At 47.1% G+C, this 22,609-nt stretch overlaps 1 protein-coding gene across 2 annotated transcripts in view; it reads left to right on the top strand.

Moving 5' to 3' along the window:
• The first annotated feature begins 15,545 nt into the window (after nucleotides 1-15,545).
• The window catches only part of NUAK1 (NUAK family kinase 1), a 73,918-nt gene continuing 66,854 nt past the window's right edge, over nucleotides 15,546-22,609 (top strand). The window contains exon 1 of one of the 2 annotated variants that reach the window (XM_053585112.1): nucleotides 15,546-16,136. In XM_053585112.1, coding sequence (XP_053441087.1) covers nucleotides 15,876-16,136 — 261 coding nt within the window. In that variant the 5' untranslated portion in view covers nucleotides 15,546-15,875. The remainder of the gene's footprint in view (nucleotides 16,137-22,609) is intronic. The other variant, XM_053585114.1, reaches the window with a different exon arrangement.

Below are 22,609 nucleotides of genomic sequence, written 5' to 3' on the forward strand. Positions count from 1 at the left end.
GCAAGATGGCAGCCGAGTAACAGCTTCCTTGCATCTGGGCACCGTGAGTCTGGGGAGATAGGACTCCAGGCATCTCTGGCTGGTGGGATCTGCCTATCCTCACCCCTGAGAGGACACAGGGAGTCAGCGAGAGACTTCTGGACCCCAAGAGGAAGACTAAAACAGTGGAAAACCGGCAAGTGGTCACGTGTGTTCAATCCGTCTAAACCCGCCCGCAACTGTAAGTTCAGTAGCAGCAAGACTGCAAACCAGAAAGACCTTACCTGTGAACTGTTTTGGTGTCTTTGGACTTGGCACTCAGCTGAACTGCCTTGGGGAGAGCCTGAGCGGGAGTGCGGAGAACTTTGGCCTTTGTCTGGGGCCCCAGTATGGGCCGCTGAGCCAGACGGAGCTAATAGTGTTTGGCTCTGGGTCACAGGCAGCCATTGTGAGCGATCTGCCCCGGCAAGCTCCATCCTCAGGGTTGCAGAGCTGGAATTGGGTGGGAGCTGGTAACCCAGCGACCAAGTAGCCTAAGGGCGGGGTCTGAACCGCCTTGCAGCCCTAACCCTCGGGGGCAGAGGGAGACCAGTTTTGGCACACAGGGTAAGTGGATAGCCACTTCAGCACTGATTCCAGCGACAAACACTTCCCTGGGAAAGCTTCTGCTCAGCAAGTGAACAAGCGCAAAGTGCCTTTTAAGTGGGCTGAAGAGAGATTTAGGGTGTCTACCTGCTGGGGTTTGAGAAACTAGCAGCCTCCAGTGGTATCAGAACTGTGATTAACATCTCATACCCCAGAAGACCACGTGTTGCCCAGACAATATTCAATAACATATACATACTGCTTTGTTTTTTTTTTTTTTTGGTTTGGTTGTTTTTTTTGTTTATTTTGATGTTGTTGATTGTTGTTTTGTTTTTTAAGTTCAACCTTTTCCATACAGATCCTTTTTCTTTCTCAATTTTTCTAGTTTAATTATAATTTCCCATTGCTGCCTATTTCAATAATTAGAACTTCATTTTTGTTAGTGTTCCTACCGCTATTATTTGGTTTTTCCAGCCAATTTTATCCCGTAAAGTTTTCTGTTTGCTTGTTTTGGTTTGATTTATAGCATTTTTGTCTTTCCTCTCTACTTGGTGGAGGTGGGGTACTGTGTCTGATCAGGTTAGCAAAGAGCTGCTGACCTCAAGGGAACCACCCAACTGGGCACCCCCAGAAGGTGGTTTTTTTTTTTAAGGTTGTATCAAAGTACCCTACTGTACGCCTATATTGCTCTGTCTCCCTCTTTCTGTGCCTCTCTTCTTTTTGTCAATATTCCTTTTACCCACCCCCTCTCCTTTCTCTATTTTTCTTTTTTTTTTTCTTATCACTCAGTCCTCCTTTCTTTCATCCCTTTTTTGCTCTTCAACCTTCTCACCCTTCTGGTCCTGTAACCCTTAGTCCACAGGCACGAGAACTTAAAGAGCAAGAGGAAGTGAAAGGAAAATTAGGGCAAGGAAACAGATAAAAATCACTCTCTTTTTTATAGTTATACTGCTGGGTTCAGCTTAGTTCACTATTTACTTAGCAGCAACTATATCAAGAACAGTACCAGTATCAGTGACGTTCAATGAAAAAGGACCCAGATACTGCCTTCAAAGATGAACCCAGAGCCATAGTGTGGGTTGGGGGCTGGAGGAGAGGGGCCACTCAAACCAGGAAAGAGAATATTTGCTGAACACCTCCTATGAGGTGTTGTATGTGTATACGACTTTCAAGATGAAGTCCCAGATCTGGGACTAATATTGTCAGCATATGAGGCCTGCCTGCCTGCTAGCAAGGACCACCATACCTTATCATCATCGACATTTTAAGGGAGCCTAATCTACACACCTACAAAAAAAAGGTGAGAGGGCATTAGTCAATATATCCAGGATCAACATATTTGGGTTTGCTTATTTGCATATAGCCAATCAGAGCAAGAATGTGAACAGCATCACCTCAGGAAAGCCAATCACAAAAAAGGAATTCCTCACTACAAAGCCCAAGAATACTGATGGCAGCTGGCTAGGTGGAGGAAATGGGTCTGTATTCCTCACCCGGCCCATTTTCCTTCCCTAAGTAACTTTTAAAGGTTTTTGGCCAGAAGTTCTGTGATGGCTGTGGCAAGAGAGGTCCATGCCTACAAATGAGCAATTCCTACAGGCACCTCCCTAGACATTAAGGCACTGAAAAGGCCTTTTATCCCAAAAGAATATATGAGTGTGCATTAATGGGAAGGTTTGGATAGGTTTTTTTTTTTTTTTTTTTTGAGACAGTGTCTTACTCTGTTGCCCAAGCTAAAGTGATGTGGCATCATCACAGCCCACGACAACTTCAAACTCCTGGACTCAAGCGATCCTCCTATCTCAGCCTCCCAAGTAGCTGGGCTTACAAGTGTACATCACCATGCATGGATAATTCTTTTTTTGTGGAGACAGGGTCTTGCTATGTTGCTCAGACTCCTGGCCACAGGCAATTTTCCCTGCCTTGTCCTTCCAAAGTAGGATTACAGCCATGAGCTGCTGTAATTTAGATAACTTAGATAAAATTAACTTAGATAATTTTTATTGGACAATTCTTCTAATGTTAAATATCACTAATTTTTTATGTGTATATGTAATCTTAAAAGGCTTCGCTTGATGGGTTTCTACCTATGACAGAACCATTGGGAATGAATGAAACACAGGTCACTGTAGCCTTTGACATGTGTGGCTTTGACAGGGTGCTCATTAATAGGGACTATGTCAGGTGCTTCTGCTAATCCACTTGTGGAATCTGTCACTGTCTGTGCCGCTCTATTGTCTATAGGTTTCAATCAGGGGCCAGACCCATCATCAAGGGTGGACTCTACAAATCCAGGATAACACACTCTAAGGACAAGGCCACTTCTGACCGCCATGGCCATATGTCACTTATTTGCAAAAGTGATGGCAAGTTCTCATTCTCCCTCCATGAACATTTCTCAGTCTCATCTGGCTATGCCTGAAATTCTATAATTAGAGTTTAATCTGTGTCTAATTAAAGTACATTCCTATGTGGGGAGTGAGACTTTACACTTAGTAGCCACAAAAGTGATGTTTTCACGCCCTCTTTCTCTCATTGGATGTACTCAACAACCAGTGAGATAGGTTTGATGATAATTCCTGTTTAATGGATGAGCAAAAAGAGGCTCAAACAGAAGCCAAAATTTAAGCCCGCGGCTTGAATTCCAAATTTCTATGGATAACATAGACTCTTGGGCCTTACATCTCTCATCTACAATTGGATGCAGTAATGCAATCCCATAGTTCTTCTGGACAATACGGGAAGCCAGAATGATGCACACTGCTCAGTGGTTCTGGGAAGTTCTGATCCAAGGGGCAAAGGGCTACAAAGACGACTAATGAGAAATTCCTGCCCCAACAACAACAACAAATAATTCCTTTTCATTGAGCCCTTATTAGTTGCCAGACACCAGGCATACATTAATACTATGTAACTCTTTTCCAAACTAGATTTGTTAGACATCATTCCCATTTTACAGGTGCAGAAACTGAGGCCCAGAGAAGTTAAGCAATTTGCCCAAGGTCACACAGCTAGAAATGGAAGGAGCTGGAATGTGACCCAGATCTGACTCCAGAGCTTTCTTTCCCAATATTAAACAACATTTTCCCATGTTGAACTTTCTCGGGGCTTTCTTCCCTTCAACTTTGGCTGGGCTTATTTCAGACAGATGCTGCTAGATGCTCAGGAGCTGCACAATCGGACGGAGGTCTGAGCCAGCAGGTAGGGCGATGATCCAAGTATTTTGGTTTGGTGAGAGTTGCTGGGACCCAGATTTGCTGAAATATTGCTTTGCCTGTGCTATGGCCAGGTGCGGACTGAGAGGGCTGCTCATCTGGTCCCACCTGGGCAGCAGATCCTTGCCTCGCTTCACCGACCTCCCAGGGGACCACCCACATGCACTCTTTGTCAGCATCAGCTGCTGTCTGTCTGAGTGGCTGCTACAGCCGGTGAAGAGAGATCTGCCTGGTAACCTGAAAAGGCCAGGAGTGAGAGCAGAGTGCAAGGCTGGAGGGGGCTGCTGGGTGGAAATACCTCAAGGATACGCTAATTTCCCTAAATGCTCTTCCAGCCTCAGGAAGGTACTGAGAATCCAATTGGCTGCCCTTTGAAAAGAACACTGAGGCAGCTGCTGTTTTTGAACGAGCAGGATGTCTAGTTGAAGCCGGGCTGGGTTTCTTTGCCCCGTTCTTTCTCTAGCTCATGAGATTCTAACCTAGAGCCTGAAAACTTGCTGCATTCCATTTCATTTTAAAAAGGAGATGGAGACCCTGGAACTAAAGATCCACAACGGATTTACAAACATGCTTTTTATTTTCATGTTGATCATGTCCCTACAAGAGAAAGTATCATTATTCCCATTTTATAGATAGGGAAACTGAGGCTCAGAGAGACTGTGTGATGTGGTGGGAAGTGCTGGGAGGTCCAGACTCTAACCTGGCTCTAATCTAATAGGTAACAACAGACACACATGCAGCTGGCAAAGAGTTATGGCATCTAACTTTTCAATCCCTGCGCCCAATAAACCTGGTAGGGAGTTTTATTCTTACCCCTGATCTTACTGACCACACAGCTAGTGTGGGACTGGCCTCCTAACTCCTTATTCTGTTCTCCTTTCATCATAGTGTTTCTCTCTGGGGTCCTCCAATTCTTTGAGCTTCTGTCCTTGGAGTTGGCACTTTTTTCTGTAAAGGGCCGGATAGTAAATATTTTAGGCTTTGACAGCCATATGATTTCTGCCAAAAAGCAGCCTTAGATCTACATACATACATGGGTGTGGCTGTGCTCCAAAGAATCTTTCTGGCCCTGAAATTGGAATTTCATACGATTTTTAGGAATCATGAAATATTATTCTCATTTGATTTTTTTAAAACTAGTTAAAAAGGTTAAAACCATTCCTAATGTGCATAAAGTGCAAAAACAGGCAGGGGGCATTAGTATGCTAGTCCCTGCTCTATCCTCGTCTGTAAAACTGGGGAGAAGGAATGCCTGTGCCCTGGACTTACATGGATTAAACGAGATCACAGGCAACATGTTTTGCACAGAGTCCTTCATCGCCCTTATATCAAATTCTCAGAGCCCGGACTTCCCTGGGCCTCAGTTTCCCTGTCTGGAAACTGGGTAAGTTTAGCCACTCTTAGCTCTAAATAGTCTATGAATTTCTTACAAATTAATTCTTGACAAAGCTACATCTCCCTGCCTTCTCTCCACTCTCAGGATATCTGTGCCCCCTGGGTCTCCCCAGAATTTCTCCACCCACCTGCTGTTCTCCAGTCCTAGTCATTAAGTATTTTGTGCCTTGGCTTGCAAGGAAGTGAACTACATTTCTTCTCCTTGTTACTGGAGAAGTCTTTCGTGGGCAGACCCAGCCACTTGGTGGAGCTGTGGGAAGATGTTTTTCTTCATAAAGGCACCTGGATGTTTCTCCCCGAGACTTTAAAGGCAGGAACACCAGAAATGGTGCTCCAAGGACAGAGAGGCGTTGTTCATACCTGTGTGTGTGTGTGTTTCCAGCATTTTGTCCATTTCCTATTAATTTGGGCAGTCGTGGCTCTGAGTTCAGATGTTTCAGGAATCCCGAGTGGGGCCTTTATCCTGACAGGGGCAAGAAAGGACAGATCCCTTTAAGTTCTCAGTTCAAATTCCTGGAAATTTCCTAGTCACCCGCTTCTGCCGTGAGGGACTCAGTCTCTCTCTTCGTCATGTGTACCATACAATTTCTTTTTGGAGCCATCGAATATATAATCAAATGGCTGACTCTTTAAGATTTTTGTTGCTTAGTTCCTAGCTGCTGCGTAGCCAGAATAGCTGAGCTTCAGTCCTGGCTCCCCGTTTGTAAGCAGTAGGGCTCAGGTTCCTCTCTCAATCTCTTAGCACGTCCTGTGAAAAGTGAGGGAAACAAAAATATCTAGTCCCAAGTAAAGTATTATTATGAGGATTAGAAAAGACCACTCGTAGGCAAGTGTTTTGTAAACTGTAAAGCGTGATATTGATGGGAACTCCTGGAGGGCAGAAGGCAGAAGACTGTCTTATATTACTTTTTATCCACATTTTCCTGGCACAAGGATTGCACCATCATAGCTGCTCAATTAACATCCATTGAATGAATGAGCGAACAGGTGGAAACAGCATCATGAGGGGGTGGACAGATTGGAAATATGCCTACTAAATTAAGGGCTTTAAAAGATGAGGCTGGCAGGGAGAGCGGAGAAGTAGGCCCTTGAGAGGAATTTGGGGCATGCATCTCCTCTGCCAGGCAGGCAGCTCACGCATCCCTCACCAGCTGGCTACTGGGCAGCTCCACGGGGCCCAACTGCCAGGCCTCTTGGCGGGTGGGCCAAGAGCTTCTGCCTTCAGGGCGGGCTGGTGACCTGCCTGGAATGTCCTCCTGCTCTGCCTGCTTTCAGAGCCTAAGTCCCTGGTGACAGTAAACATAATGCATGCAGGGTCTGGCAATGAGCCACCCTGGGTCTTGGCAGAGCAGGGCGAAGGGACCTGTCTCCCATGGTTAAAAGACAAAGATAAAAACAGCTCAGGTAAATACAGGCAGGCGTGCAAGAAATCCATGTACCAAGCCTCTTTTTTCCTGACCTCGTTTTTGTTTGTTTGTCTTTTTGGGGACAGAATTACTTGGGAAATTCTATTAAATAATTGTTTAACATGGTTACTATAGGCATGATAGAATCAATCTGATAGCATTGTTATTATGTAAACAGTAACAATTTCAGGTCCCGTTTTGTCTGTTTTTACCACGCAGGCACTGTGCAAAGCATTTCACAGACATTTATCTGTTAATTAGTCCTATTCAGGTTTAACCCTGCAGGATTATATCCCATCAACCTTTTGAGGTAAGTATTATTACTAGGCCTATTTTACAGATGTGGAAATTGATGCTCAACTACTTCCTGGGGTCATGGAGCCAGCAGATCAAAGAGCTGGAAGTCAAATCATTCATTTATCCATCCCTTCATTTATTCTACGATACTTACCTACTATCTACCAGGTACCAGGGATTCATGTGCGAATAATACAGATAGAAATCCCTGCACTGTGGGGATAAACACAATAAGTAAATAAAGTACACACTGTGTTTCACAGTGGTAAGTGCAACAGTGAAGAATAAAGCATCCAAGGGAGGGAAGGGGAGCCAGGAGTGGGGTGGCCAGGGTGGGCTGTGATTTTAAACAAGATGGTCAAGAAAGTCCTCACTGAAAGGGTGACATCTGAGCAAAGAGGTGAAGGTACTTGCTGAATGGCGCGGATCAGAGTAGAACTTCTCCACCTGAGAACTTTGTTCAGGTAGAAATTGGAGTCCAAGGAAGATTTGGATTTTTCTTTGCCTTAAGTTCATTCTCACTCTCTTTCCTGGGCTTTTCCAGGATAGAAAATGGGACGGTAGGGAGAAAGTAAAGGCGATAAATTCATCCATCTGTCCATTCATTCTGTATTTATAAGGCACTTATTGCAAGCTGGGTCTATGCTTCTATTAGAAAGAAGAATAAGATCCCAATCTGTGCTGTCGAATGTAGCAGCTACTAACCTCATACGGCTACCAAGCCTTTAAAATGTGGCTATGCAACTAGTGAACAAAACATAAAAAAACCTGTGTGTAAAATTTATATATTTTTGTTAAAATCAGCCTTTTTATTTTGCTTACGTTTCATTCCAGTTTAAGCATTGAAAATGTAGTTCTGAATTGAGAACTATCCTAGGTATAAAATACACAATGGATTTAGAAGACAAGCTTAAAAAACAGAATGTGAAATATTTCAGCAAAGAGCTTCTTTATATTGATTATATATTGAAATGATAATATTTTGGACATATTAGGTTAATAAAAATACATTATCAAAACGAATTTCTCTTATTTTTAATGGGGCTGCTAGAGAAATTAAAATTATATGTGTGGCTCACATTATGTTTCTATTGGACGGTCCTGTTCTAGACCTGGCAATTCCAGAGCAACCAGGCAACGAGGGTGTTGAGCGCACAAGTGAGGAATTATAACACCATGAGGTAAGAGCCATAATGGACACAGGAACTGAGTGCTCTGGGGACAAAGAACTGAGCGTCATTTCTGCCCATTCCAGGATCAGAGGAGAGGTGATGTCATTAAGTGGGTCCTGAAATGGTAGCAGTTTGTCATCTGGAAGGCAGGAAAGGGGGCATCACAGGCATTGGTTGGTGCAAAAGCCAAGAGGAATGATAATGGGAGAAGTGCTCCTGGAACTTAGGGTTCTTAAGAGGAGGAGGTGACGTGGATACAAATCGGGAGAGTATTGTTAGGATCAGACCATGCCAGGAAACAGACGTGAGTAAGTACTTAGCAATAGATAGGAGCATTGCTGAGCACGTGTGGCAACCACTATGCCTGACTCTTTCTCCTACATTAGCTCATTCATTGAATTCATAAATATTCATTGACTGCCTACTATGGGCTAGGCGTTGTTCAAGGTGCTGAGTATCTAGCCATGAACAAGACAGACAAAGCCCCTGCTCTCATCGGGCTGATCTGCAGGTGACAATATCCAGGACAAGAAGGAGAGAGAACAAAACCAAGGTCAGAGAGGTTGAATGGCTTGGGCAAAGTCACATGGCTGGTGAACAGTAAGCTGAATGATTCTAATCCAGGTCTTTCTAATGCTACGACGTCAATGATCTCATTGCTCTGCCTTGGTGCCCGGTGTCACACTGAGTTCAGGCTTTGTCCAGAAGGCCACAGGAGATGAGCAGGGTCTTGGGAGAGGGAGACACAGGGTCAGACGTGCTTTTTAGGAATGAACTGTGGTGGTCATACAGAAGAGGGATGGTGATAAGGAGATCGGCTACACTACTGTGCTTCCTGCTTTGTGGCCCATATAGGTGCTTCTTAGATTTCTCATAGGCACTTCCTCCTTCCCCCTACATCACTTCTCTCCCTTCCTAAGGCTATCTTCAGCACTGGCTGGAGAAAGACTTTTCAAATCCAAGTCTGATTTTGTCTGCTCTAATCAGAATTGGCCAAGCAATGAGCTTACTACCTAACTCAGCATAAAATCTAAATAAAATAAAAAGTCCTAATCCCATCCCACAAAGCCCTATTGGATTTATCTCCAGACTCAATTCTTATTATTCTTTCTATCTTTCTATTCCACTCCACTCACAGTGGTCTCCTTACTGTTCCTTGAACATGCCAAGGATATTTCTGCCTCAGGGCCTTTGCACATACTAGTTCCTTTGCTTGGCAGGCTCTTCCTCTAGACATCCATATCTGGTCCCCCAGATATCCAGACTGTACACTCCTTCATCACCTTGAGCCTGTGTTCAAAAACCACCTTATCAGATATTTATCAGACTTCTCCCCTCCCTCATTATTCTCTACTCCCGTAGCCTACTTTATTTTTCCTGTTAGCCCTTACCATTGTCTGACATGTCATGCTGGACATTTATTTATTCATGGCTCCTTGTCCCATGTCTCCGATGAAGTCAGGGACTTCCTTTTTGTTCACTCCTGTACCTAGGATAGTGATGGGCCCATGGTAAGCACTTTAACCAATTCAGGGAGCAAAATGTAGAGAAGAGCTTTTTCCATCTCTCCCCAGCCTGCCCCAAACCCTCCATTTTATCTCAGTAAAACCTGCAGCCAATTAGAATTTTTCTCTGACATGACCCTAGCACGTCCCCACACGTGAGATATTTACTCACTTGGCTTCCTGGCAGCCACTCTTTCCGGGGTGGCACGGTATTGTTTCTGCTCTGGAGTCCTGCCAGAGCTTCTCTGTTGACGGGAGTTTATCACATTCCAGTTTCTTTTTTCGATAATAAAAGTTTCCAATGAATCTCTGCTGTTTTCGTCCCTCGGGAAGACGCTATCTTAGTTTTCAGTAGAGAGTTGAGGACAGAGAAAACAAAGCAAATGGAATGGCTGCCAGCTGTGCCCTTGCCCCAGCCCCTTCACACGTGCACTAAGAATGGAGGCAAGAAGGAATGTACAAGGAACATGAGAATGGAATCTCCCAGAGCAATCAATGATGCCAGCGCTGGAGGGCGTCACAGGTCGTCTCCTGTTCCACTGGTTATGTCTGTAGTGCTGTGGATATCCAAACTGATCTCTCTCTCTCTCTTTCGAGACAGTCTTACTCTGTTGCCCAGGCTAGAATGCTATGGTGTCAGCCTAGCTCACAGCAACCTCTAACTTCTAGGTTCAAGCAATCCCCCTGCCTCAGCCTCCTGAGTAGCTGGGACAACAGGTGCCCCCCACAAAGCCTGGCTAAGTTTTTCTAGTTTTAGTAGAAACAGGGGTCTTGCTCTTGCTCAGGCTGGTCTTGAACTCCTGAGCTCAAGGGATCCTCCTGACTCAGCCTTCCAGAGTGCTAGAATTACAGGCATATGCCACTGCGCCAGCCCTCAATCTGGCTTATTTTCAATGAATCATTGTAATAGCCACTGATTCTATTTATACTTCTGTGCCCTCAAGTTACCCTTAACCTCCACGGAAAGACCTTTTCTTGTATCCTTTTATACACAAAATATAACATCAGTGGGAAGGTGGCACAAAATATTAACAGTTGACATTTATTGGACTCTACTCTCCATATCTTATTGTTCTGGTGTTTTTTTTTTTTTTTCTTTTTGCATTAACTCATTTAGAGAGCTATTAAGAGTGCACCTGTTTTAAAGATGAGACAACTGAGAAACAAAGAGGAAATTGCCCAAGATCACACAGCTGGTCAAATTTGAACTTGGCCAGTTTTAATGCTGGAATCTCTGCCCTAAAATCACCATTCTTGTTGTTGTTCTAACCACTTAGCAGGAGAAGAAACATAGTTTTTTGTTTGGGTTTGTAAGCGAGAGTGTTATTTCAGTCCTCTATTCCACAATCAAAGAGCCCGGGTTTGCCCAAGAAGTTTGGTGGTTGGAGGTCAGCTGTATGCTGTAAGGTATGCTCACAGACCAGAAACTTCATGGGGATGACACCAGGCCTGTCGTGTCCCAGTGCCTCCTCAGCCCCAGGTACCTGGCAGGTAGTGAGAAAACAATACTGCTGAATGAGCAAATTTACTTCTTAACTGTTTTACGTCTATTGCATACTCGCCTTATTTAATCTTCATGTAGGGCAGAAAAAATACTATAAAAGGAAAAACTCAAGCCCCGACAATTTGCTCCCCCTTTAAATAAGCAAGCAGATAGAGAATACAAAAGTGTTATTTTTGGTTCCTACTATTCAGGTATTTGTTATCATGTAACATATAAACCCTCTAATTACAGAGACTCAGCATGATAGAATTAAGTTTGTTTCTCACTCATGTTCTGGTCAGAGAGTGGTTTTACCTATAAGGTGATGTAGGGACCCGGCCTTCTTTTCATCTCACGGCTTCGCCATCTCTGCTTCTAGCTAGGCACACTCGCTTGGATGGAAAAAACAGCTCTTTTGCTCATGTTCCACAAGACAGAACTAGTCTCATGGCCATACTTGGATGCAAGGGATTCTGGGAACTGTGTCCCCATCTGACCAGCTGACTGTCAGTGACAGAAGTAGCAGCATCAAGTTTTGGTGGACAATTAGCTTTCTCCTGACACAATGAAGATTAAGCACTTTCTTGGGCTGCTGTTTAATGTTAACATATCCACCAGACAGCATGTTGAAGTTATAAATGTCACAATCTTTGGTAACTTTTCAAAACCTCATCTAGAAAAATGGAGGAATAGGATCAACCAAAGCATAGGCATTGACTGACAGGAGCCTGGAACAGAGGTAGGAGCAAAGCCTTAATCCTGACTGCAGTTACTGTTGGATCACAGGCAACTTAACCTCTGGGAGTACTTTTATGCATTTTTGTGATTAGAGATAATATATGTATGTGAAGGTCCTGGCAGACGGGAGATAATAGATAAACGACAACCGGTTTGACTATGTTTTCTGAACAAAATTTTATTTCATTATTTTTAATTGACACATCATTATGCATTTTTATGGGGTATAATATATTTCTGCAGAGTATACTCACATTTAACGATCCAGTCGGGTTATTAGCGTATCTATCACCCCAAACAAAAATCCGTCCTCCTAGCTATTTGAAAATGTACAAATGTGCAATGGGACACGGGGACACATTTCTCCTCTCTAGCTGTAACTTCGCATCCGTGAAGCAATCTCTGGCTATCCACCCCCCAGACTCTAATAACCACTATTCTACTCTCCATGATGTCAACTTTTTTTTGGTTTCTACGTATGACTGAGAACATGTGGTTATCTGTCTGTCTGTGCCTCCAAGCTCACCCATGTTGCAGGATTTTTTGAGTAAGCAAACATACCTTTTTTCTTTTAAATTGCTTTGAAAATAGAAAGTGTAATGAAGGACAAGTAATGAGCCTTATACAAATACAAGATATAGGACAGTGTGGAGGCCATGCTTCCAAGTGTAGCTATTAAAACTCCTATCCTGTATCCAGCACAAAAGTAGAAATCAGTTTAATCAAACGGTAGGATTAAACTGCTTGCAATTGCCCAGAATTCTAGTTAGAGCCCCGGAAGGTGAAAAATAAACATTGGTATTATATTCCATGATGTACTGAATGTATATATTATATCACTTAATCCTCACACCAACCCATGTGGGACATATTACTGCCAATAACACACACACATATACTGTTACCATGGCCATTTTGCAGATGTGGGAACTGAGGCCTAGAGAGGGAAGATAATTGTCCAAGATGGTCGTAGTAAGTGGTAGAACAGGGATTTGAACCCAGTCAGTCTGATTCTAGAACACACACTCTTACTCAAGCTCTTAGTCAAGAAATCTGGCTCTTGTTGGAGGAAATGCTTTACTTTTGTGAAAACACTCGCACACAATGTATGAAAACATTGTGCTGAAATGTGGTTCAAATTATAAATACTATAGGCATTCAGTCTGGAGAGGAACTTGCAGTGCTTGGGATAACTGTGTGCCAGGCATTGTACTGGGTGTGTTTTTCATCCTTCCCAATTAAGGAGAAGTAGCACAACATACATGGGAAGGGTTGAGCAGGCACTTTGGAACACATTTAAATCTTTGTGAGGTCATTTACAAGCTGTGTAATTGCAGGTAAAGTACTTAACCTTTTTTATATGGTTTCCTCTGCTGAAAATAAGGACTGTAACAGCGACCTTACAGAGAAGGGTCTACTGCCATAAAATGATAACCACATATGGCAAGTGCTGTTGCATTCATCAGATACGGATTAAGTCCCACACACTCGGCAGTAAGACTGTCAGGCAGAATAAACCATGTTATGCTGTTGTCACAATACCCCAAATCTCACAGGTTTAACACAACAAAAGTTTAGTATTCATTCATACTACTTTTCCAATGCAGGATGGCTGGGACTATTCTACCATCTTTGAGTAGAGACTGGCTTAGGGAGGCTCCAACTCTGTATTATTGTGGTTTTCAAGACAGGAAAAAAGGGACATGGGGATTTGCCCACTAGCTCTTAAAGTTTCAATGTGGGAGCAACATATATCACTTCTATTCTCATTTTACTGGCCTATGTAAGTCCAATGGCCACACCTAACTTCACCGGGATGGTCTAGTGAAATCCTACCATGTTCCAGGGAAGGGCAAGAACTAGAAAGTATCTGGTGAACAGTCCTAATTACCACTACCGACACAATCTGCCTGTACAACATATCTGCCCTGCCTTAAGAAAATGAAACTGATGCTCTGAGAGGTTAAGTCATTTGACCAAGGTCACACAGCCCCACCCCCTGGGGAGCCAATACTAACCCACACTCCTCACTCTGATTCTTTAATCTGTATGCACACTGTCCACACTCTACAGACTCTGCAGAAAAGCAGAACGGTTTCGGGATGGGAGCAGGGAGGCCCTGCTATGCAGTGGCCAGAGTAGGAATTAAATGAACTTGGCCTTTGTGTTTGTATTATGTCATTGCTCCCAGGGAAGGTGGGAAAGGGCAGAGGGGTTTGTGTCAAGCATCAGTACAAGGAAAGTTTGTCCACACGAGAATACCAAGCGCCAGAGTGCAGCAGAGGCAGTGTGAGGGAAGACATTGTGATGGCAGCAGGAAGGGGTCTCACGGCTAGGACAGGATAGTACAGGGGTCCAGGATAAGGTGATGAGGGGTAGACAGGAGCACAGTGAAGGGATGATCTGAGAGCAGCAGAAGAGGTCCCATCGGGTCACTGGTGGAAAAGTAAAGAACCGGAGAGTACACCACACATTCTCCGTAATTCATTCTTCCTATCCCAGTTGGCACATTCACCATTTGTAAAAACATGCCCGAAGCCCTCTTTTTCTCTTGCCTTCTTCCTTAGGAGAAGGCGGACGGCCTCGCCGCGGTTGGAGGTCCTCTCTCCTTGACCCTCACCCTGTGCGGTAGGGTCCCTGTTACCACCGCCAGGATCTGGCCCTTCCAGTTAAAGGACAAATCCCAAGGCCGAGGAGGTCTGCACGTCCTCTCTTGCTCGGCAAAGCGGTTGCTCAGCAGGCCCGGGCCTGATCCACCCCAGGTCCCCGGCGTTCCCACCTCCGATGGCGGCCCTGCCTGGCAGGGGGGCGCCTTTTGCAGACCCAGCTGTGTCCTGGCACCGTTAGCGCCCCCTGTCTTCTAAGCCCCCGACTGTCCTCCGCTCCTAAGCGGCTGTCCCCGCCGGGGTCCTAGTTGGTATCCGAGGGCCAGCGGTTCGGCGGCGGGTCCCGGATTCAGCCTCCGGGCCTCCCTCCGTCCCCGACTCCGCCTTTCTTTGGAGAAGGCCCGGGGCCGCGGCCAGAGGGCCCCTCTCGGGGTTCCCCGGGGCGTGCAGTGGTCGCCGGCGGGCGCAGCCTTTCCCCAGCTAGAGGTGGGGGCCCGCGAGGCAGGGGTGCCGGCCTTGGGGGGCGCGTCGGGGTGCGCACTGCGGCGGGAGGGGGCCGTGACTCACCACTCGTAACCCAACACCGCCCGCCGCCGCTCCCCCGCCCCTTCCCAGCTCGGGCCTGGCGGCCGCGGCGACACCTAAAAAAAAAATGGAGGGGCGCCCGGACCCCTGGCGCCCCCGGCCGAATCGCGAGCAGGCCCCGGCGGCCACCGGCTCCGGTCGCTCTCGCTGCCCCAGCCTCGGGGGTCAGCGAGCCGCCGCCGCCGCCCGGGCGCGAGCAGGCACCGAGGCCCAGCGGCCAGAGCCGGAGCGGGCGGCGGCGGCGAAGGGCCTGCGGTAGCTGCGGCGGGGAGCGCCCGGGGCGGGGCGTCCGGGCTTGGAACCTCCGGGTCTTCGTCCGGGCTGATCGTCGACAAAGACCCCTGGCTGTCGCCGCCGCCGCGGCCTACGCTGCGCCACACAAAGGGCGAGTCGCGGCACGCACCCATCCCCCTCTCGGTCGGGGTGGCCCCGGGCGGCGGGTGGCGGCTGGGAGTGGGGGAAGCCCCGGTCGCGCCGCCTCCCGCTCCCCTTTCCCCGGGGCCGCGCGAGCACCGCCCCCGCCCCCGCCCAGTCTGCGCGTCCTCCCGGGGAGGGGCTGTGGGGGGCGCGGCGCCCCACATAACACTCCCCCTCCTGCGCTCGGAGCCACCCCTCTCCCCTCCCTCCTGCAAACACCAACGCCTACCCTGCCACCGCCGCCACCTCGCCCGACGCGCCGCAGCTCGCCGCGGCCGGGGGGCGGTGCGCGGACCGCGCGCGCCGGGGCGCCAGATGTGGAGTCCCCGCCACCGCCAGTGACCCAGCCGCAGCCCCAGCGGATCGGGCCCCTTCCCCAATGCTGCGGGGGCGACCTTGAGCGCACCCCGGCTTCTCTCGGCAGGGACCCCGACACCCCGAGCGCTGTGCCCGGTCCTGCCGTCTGCAGCCCGGCCCGCCCGGTGTTTGGACATGGAAGGGGCCACTGCGCCCGCGGCGGGGGACGGCTCGGACTTGGGGCCGGGGGCGCCGTGCTCTCCCCCGGAGGCGGGGGCGGGGGCGACTGCAGCCTCCGCGGTGGCAGCGGCGGCCACGGAGCCCAGGAAGCCGCACGGGGTGAAGCGGCATCACCATAAACACAACTTGAAGCACCGCTACGAGCTGCAGGAGACCCTGGGCAAAGGCACCTACGGCAAAGTCAAGAGAGCCACCGAGAGGTTTTCAGGCCGAGTGGTGAGTGGGGGAAATCCCGGGGGGGACGCCGGCTAGACGCGGCTGGGGACCGAGGGCGTGCGGGGTGGGGGGTCTGTGCGCCCTGTGGCTCTCTTGATGGAGAGGGGGCACCTCGGGAATCCCCCAGACAGACTTCTCACTCTCCCCCCAGCACCCCATGACTCAGGCGTGTCTCTCTTTCAACACTTGTTACATCCTGTCTGCACATATATATTTTTTTCTCTCCAAAATTGATCCCAGCAGCAAAGTAGTATTTTAGAATTTGCAAACACTTTGCAGCGTTGGGACCGTCGGGCTTTCCCTTATGGACACACCTTCAGACCATGTCCGGGGATGCCTTATTTCCAGAACTCCAAAAGAACCTCACCCTCATCTCAGAGCTGGTACCTCAAGTCCCTTCCCTGCTTCCACGCATCTACCCACACACCCTGCATCCTCCTGCTCAGACGCTCCATCCCTCTGGTGCTGCTGTGGCTGCAAGGGAGGGCAGGCTCCTGTCTGTCTTTAAGAGAGAGCAAAAATAAGGACTACTGTAAGCTTGAGGACTGATGACTGAAATGCGCAGGGCATAGGTAGCCAGGCAGAGCACTGTGCTCAATTGCAACAGACCCTGGTTAGTTTCAGGCCCTGGATGCAGAGCTACTAAATTGCTTCCAGGGTCTGACCCAGCTGCCTTTTTGATGGCTGAAACCCAAATAGTGGTCCCAGCACTATTTGCACAGCTCCAAGAAGTGCGTTGAGTGTCTAAGAGTCTCTCTGCATCATCCTGGCCTTGGTTTGTTGTCATTTTCCTTTCTCCAGAACAGGCCCTTGAAATCTACACTGCTTGTGGCTAGAGAGTTGGGTTCAAAGTGACTGACGGTTGCAGAAAGATTTTGTGTGGTGTGTGGCGGAAAATTAACATGGGTCTTTGATTTGAAGCAGATCAGATGTATCTTAATGGATTTAGGGTCAAAGTCAGAAACTCATTATGGGATTTCTTGTATTCACTTTTTTTGGAGGGGGGTGTTTTGTGGTCCAGGGTTGCTTATAAACTTAACAAATGACTGCAGGAAAAAAGCACAGTGAACTGTCAAGTAAAGTGGTAGTTTGGTATCGACATTTTTCTTTTGCATTTATGCTGGGACAGTTCTGTGGAAAAAATGGGGACCCATCAGCAAAGTTCAGCCCCCCATTCTTTGATGTTTAGGTTGATACAACTTTATCCTATAACTTTTTGTTTAAAGTCTGCTATCAATTAATTGGAAATTGAAGACGTCCTTTTTTTTTTTTTTAAGTTGCCTCTAATAAATTCTATAGCAAGCAAATGATTGAGAATTCACTCTGGGCAGGTGCCATTTTTGTAGGTTGAAAATTTTTAGAGGAGATGATTGTAAAGATGTCTCCTGGGGAACGCACCTTCAGGTTTGTGGAGACTGAGAAATGCGCGCTTCATTCATGCTTTTCGTCTGAGGTGATATTCCCCAGGCTGGATGTTGAATAAGCAAAAACTAAGCTCAGCTCCTTGCTCATGTTGTCTTAATAGCTGTTGAAGAATCGCGCTGGGAAGTTGGGAAACGGAATAATGAAAAACAGACTCAGTTCAGGCTGCAGGTTGAAGATGTGAGAATGTGAGAGGTTGCTGAGTGGTAAGGGTGTGTCTGGGGGTCTATGAAAGGACCCCAGCATCTAAGTGCTGGGGAACTGCCTCAGGCTGAAAGAATGAAAACTTGTCTTATAGCAGATGCTTTTCTGAGAGTCAGTGGGGCGTCTTTTCTGGCGTTCTAGCTGTCTGATCCACAGACTCGGTTAAAGTGAGAGGGACTCCCATCCGTAGGCTGGAGCCTTTCTCTTTGGGCGTCTATTTGTAGAAAGGAGTAACATTCCGGTACGATTTACTCGAACGGCCACTGGGGGGCGCCCTGAGAACGAGAGAGGATTATTTCTCAGCCGTAAGACTGAAGTCCCGCTGTGTTATTGTCCCGCCCCAGTTCATTTTCCCATTGTGCTATTAATTTCAGCTAAATCTCTTGTTTTACCCCCAAATTATGTAAAGATTTTGAAGCTGGCAGCAGACTCAGACTCGGTAACTGGCGATCTCAACCTGTTTCATTTCATTGTGGAACGGCTTTCTCCTTGATAGTTTAGTAAGTGAGCAAAGGCCTCTTATGAAAGCTTGCATTAAACAGATGGGAAGACTGAGGTTTGGATGAAGGGAAGTCCTCCCTTGGCCCTGAGTCCTCCCCCCTGCTGGGCGCAGTGCTCACAGATGGTGTCAGAACTTAAGTGAGAAACAGGAATTGTCAAGTGGAAAATTTCCTGTGCCTGGCTGATCAGAAACACAAAACAAAAAAATTGGTCAGCAAGTTATTCTTGCCTATATGGTGTCTGATGACTCAGAACCTGTGAAGAGCAGCAAGAATTTTCATCTAAAGTATGAATTTGGAGTTTTCTTCCAGTTCCGGTGATACAGTAAACATCCTCAACTTGCTTTGAAGGTACTGTTGAGGAGGATTGACCAAGCACTGTCTTAATTCTGCCTTTTGGGTCTTGGGGTAAAATCTGGAAGTGATGCTTTATTTTCACTTAAACCAGGGCACTTTACAGTGTTCCTGAAGGCGGGCAGTGGTTTTAACTGGCTTTGCCAGTGTGAGTGGCCGAAGTTGGGTGCCAGGTAGCGGGCTGCAGGAAATGCTGTGAAATCAGCATTCCTGTCCAAGGCAGGGGTTCTGCTCAGAGACGGGAGAAGTTTCTGAAAAATTAAGATGTTGTGGCTTTAACTTGCACATCTGGAAGGGCCTTTGGAATGGGAGTTGCAGACAGGAGCTTGGAGTCAGCTGGTCCAGCCCTCTGGACAGGAGCTTGGAGTCAGCTGGTCCAGCCTTCTGCGTGGTCCGGATATCCTCCTGAGGTTCCCAGAAGCACTGCTGAAGCATCTTCATGAAACAAGGACTCAAAGTGGTTGGTTCCAGAGATCAACAAGCCCAGCAACGAGGCACTCTTGCAGAAAGGCCAAGAGCCCTGACTTACATTCAGATCCTTGATCTGTCCCTTATTAGCTTAGTGACTTTGGGCAAGCTGAGTAACTTGTCAAAACCCTAGCTTCCTTATCTGAAAATGAACTACTAATAGTACCAACTTCATGGATTTGTGAGAATAGAATAAAATAATCTTTTTTTTTTTTTTGTAGAGACAGAGTCTCACTGTACCGCCCTCGGGTAGAGTGCCATGGCATCACACGGCTCATAGCAACCTGTAAGTCTTTGGCTTACACGATTCTCTTGCCTCAGCCTCCCAAGCAGCTGGGGTTACAGGCACCCGCCACAACGCCTGGCTATTTTTTTGTTGCAGTTTGGTCGGGGCTGGGTTTGAACCCGCCACCCTCGGCATATGGGGCCGGTGCCCTACTCACTGAGCCACAGGCGCCGCCAGAATAAAATAATCTTTATAAAGCCTCAAAGGGGGAAATTAACCAGTTTAGTTCTTCCTTTTCTCAGTTTTTCTCCCTCATCTCCTTTAGGATTTCATTTGGGTTTTAAGACCGTGGGAGAGGCATTGCATCACACAGAGAGAAGAGAGGTAGGGGAAATGATCAACTCTTCAGAGTAATTAATGTAAATGCTGGATTAATTAGGGCAGTGTGCCCATAGGAAGGTGAGATAGTTGGCCAGATTCAGATAGGATCTGAATGCATTTTTAAAGTCTAGAATTTGGGCCTGTTTATTGCACAACTTTTGTTTTGATACACTTGTGGGCAGAGCTCTGTGTCATGATGTGACATATGTTTTCTTTGAAACAAACTCCCTGAACCTTCAGGCTGAACAAATTGCCAAAAAATCCAAAACCAAAAACACACAGCTTCTGGAGCAGAGGTGTCATGTGATCACCCCCAGAGTGATGGGCCAAGTTCATCTTTTTGTCTACACCAGGTTATCTCTTGTGAGCAGTGTGAGCTGGAGGCAAGGTCCCAGGCAGGGAGGGGTTTGGGATGGGAGTGGCAAGACCAATGAGCAGACTGTCACCATCGACTGAAATCTGCCAGGGTGCTCCTGGCCACCAGGGCACTACCTAGGGTGATGGGGCATCCTCACCTAACAAGGTTTGACAAAAAGATGGGTGTTTTAAACACGGCCCAAAGTTACTCAGAACCTCATGCTGGAAAATTGCAGATCAGAGAGCCATATTAGCAACCTGGCCTGCCAAGCCAGGGGGTGTGTGGACATCAGGTGCATGTGACTGAGGTGGCATATTGCAGCTAAGGCTCAAATTCAGTTTCAGAGGGTAAGGGACCACTGTGAACATGTGGGCCAAACTTCTCATCCTGAGGTGGGAAAAAATAAGGCACAGAAGTGTTCAGTGACTTTTCCAAGGTTGCACAGCTGGTAAGTGACTGAGCTGGGTGGAAGAAACATTATTCTTATTTTGGTATTTTTCCATCACTTATTTGATAAATCTTTACTAGAGCAAGACATAGGCCTCACTCTCAAAAAACGTACAATCTAGTAGCAAAGATGAAATGTACTTACAAATATTGAACTAATTCCGCTGAGTTCAACGAAGATTTATTACCATCTGCCAAATGCTACTCACCATATTAAACACTGAGACGTGGAGATGAATAAGATCCCAGGAGCTTCCCATCTGGTGGAGGAGACAGAGGGAGTAGTTGGTAGGCCATGAATAACTTACAGGGAACTTGACTGTTTCAAGTTGGAAGGTAGCTCATTGAAGCTTAGTTCATCAGACTGAGTCTGATCCTGGGCAGGAGCACCTCCTCCCCGAATTGCCACTGCTATTATTACTATCAGCTGATAGTTTTGAGAGTGTGGGGGTTCCCTGTCCCGCTTTACAGAAATTTCCCCTCATGTAACCCGCACAAGAGTCCCATGAGAGGTGTGCTCTAGTTAGATCCATTTTACAGATGGAGAAAACGACATGTAGAGAGGTTAAGTAACTTGCCAAAGTTGTACAGCCTGTGTGTCTGGTAACCCATTGCTGCTGGAGAAATTGAGAACCTTCCTTGATGTTGCTCAGCTGGTGACCTTAGGATTTGGGTGTGGTACTTCCCGGAGGTGCTAGAAGGGCAGCCATGGGGGGATTCTTTTCCCAGGTGGTTTCTTGTTGCTGCAGAAAAGAGGCCAGGACACACAGTTAGCATAGGCAGAGTGTCCTCCTCCCCCTAGAGGGAGGAGCTGGTGCTATTGAAGATGACCCTTGATTTGGTTTCAGAAGACTGAAATGTGGGGCATTCCAGGCAGAGGGCAGGTTCCAGGGCATTTATACACGTGTTCTTGGGAAAGGTGAGCAATTCCAGAAGGCTTGGTATACAGGGTTTGTGCTGGGATATGGTGGTAAGGAAGGAGGGGAATAATAATGATAATAATTGAAAGTAATAACAACAATAATAAAGGCAGCTAACAATTCCTGAGTGCTTATAATATGCCAGGTACATATTAACTGACTTAACCCTCATAGCAATCCAGTTGTCCCATTTTCCAGGTGGAGAAACTGAGTCACAGGTTAACTGTTTTTCCCAAGGTCACATGCAGCAGCAGAGCCAGCGTCTGGACCCAGGCAGTGTGAATTCAGAGACCTTGACCTTCACTCTCCCTCCAGAGGTGTCTGAGTTGGGGGTTGGATCACAGCAGGGCTTCGAGCCCATCCGTTTGGTGTGCTGGCTTGGAGCAGGGAGGTTTTCGCAATAGTTGAGGTTTGAGAAGATAAGGATCAGAACCAAGTTGTCTGCTTTTGGTGAGCTGTCTGCTTTTGGACCCTGAGGAGGGTGCTTTAATGAATCAGGCTAGGGAGCTCTCCATTTGGACACACACTGAGTTCTTTGTTCCCCCAGCAGCCTCAGACCTGGAATTCCTAGGGGCCTTGGGGTGAGCTGGTTCACTTCCCTGCCTGCAGACAGAAATGCACCACACCAGGACATCTTGATCTCACATCTCCTGGGGAGCAGCAGGAGATAAGAAGCTGAGTCCAGGTGTCTTACCTTATTGCTGTGCTCTGTGTTACCGTCCCACACTGTCGCCTGTTGTCAATGCTTTGCATAGTGCCACACACGTAGTAGGTCCTCAGCAAAGGCTTATAGGATGGAACCGAACTGAGTCAGTTCAATAGAGTATTTTGGGAGGTGTAGAGGGTGTCGGTTATTGTCCCTGACCTCAAGGAACTTTCAGATTTCTTGGGAAACAAAGACAATGGCTGGAAATGAATGACAAGGTTACGTAACAAAGTCCGCAGAGACAGGCAGACCCTTCCCTGTGCAAATTCCCCTTCTGTTACGTTTGCTCATGCATTCGTTAGGCTGAGACGTATATCCAGGGCTTGTCAAGTTCCTGGCCGTGACTTCCTGTCCTCAGTGGCTCCAGAGTCAGACAGCAGAAGTCTCATTTGTCTTTCCCACATGAAAGGCCTGGAGCATCTGTAAGTTATGATTTGTGAAGTATCTGCTTTAAAGCAGAATGCATTTATCATTGTACTGGCCCAGA

This window comes from Nycticebus coucang, chromosome 3 (genome assembly GCF_027406575.1).
Source record: "Nycticebus coucang isolate mNycCou1 chromosome 3, mNycCou1.pri, whole genome shotgun sequence".
NCBI lineage: Eukaryota > Metazoa > Chordata > Mammalia > Primates > Lorisidae > Nycticebus > Nycticebus coucang.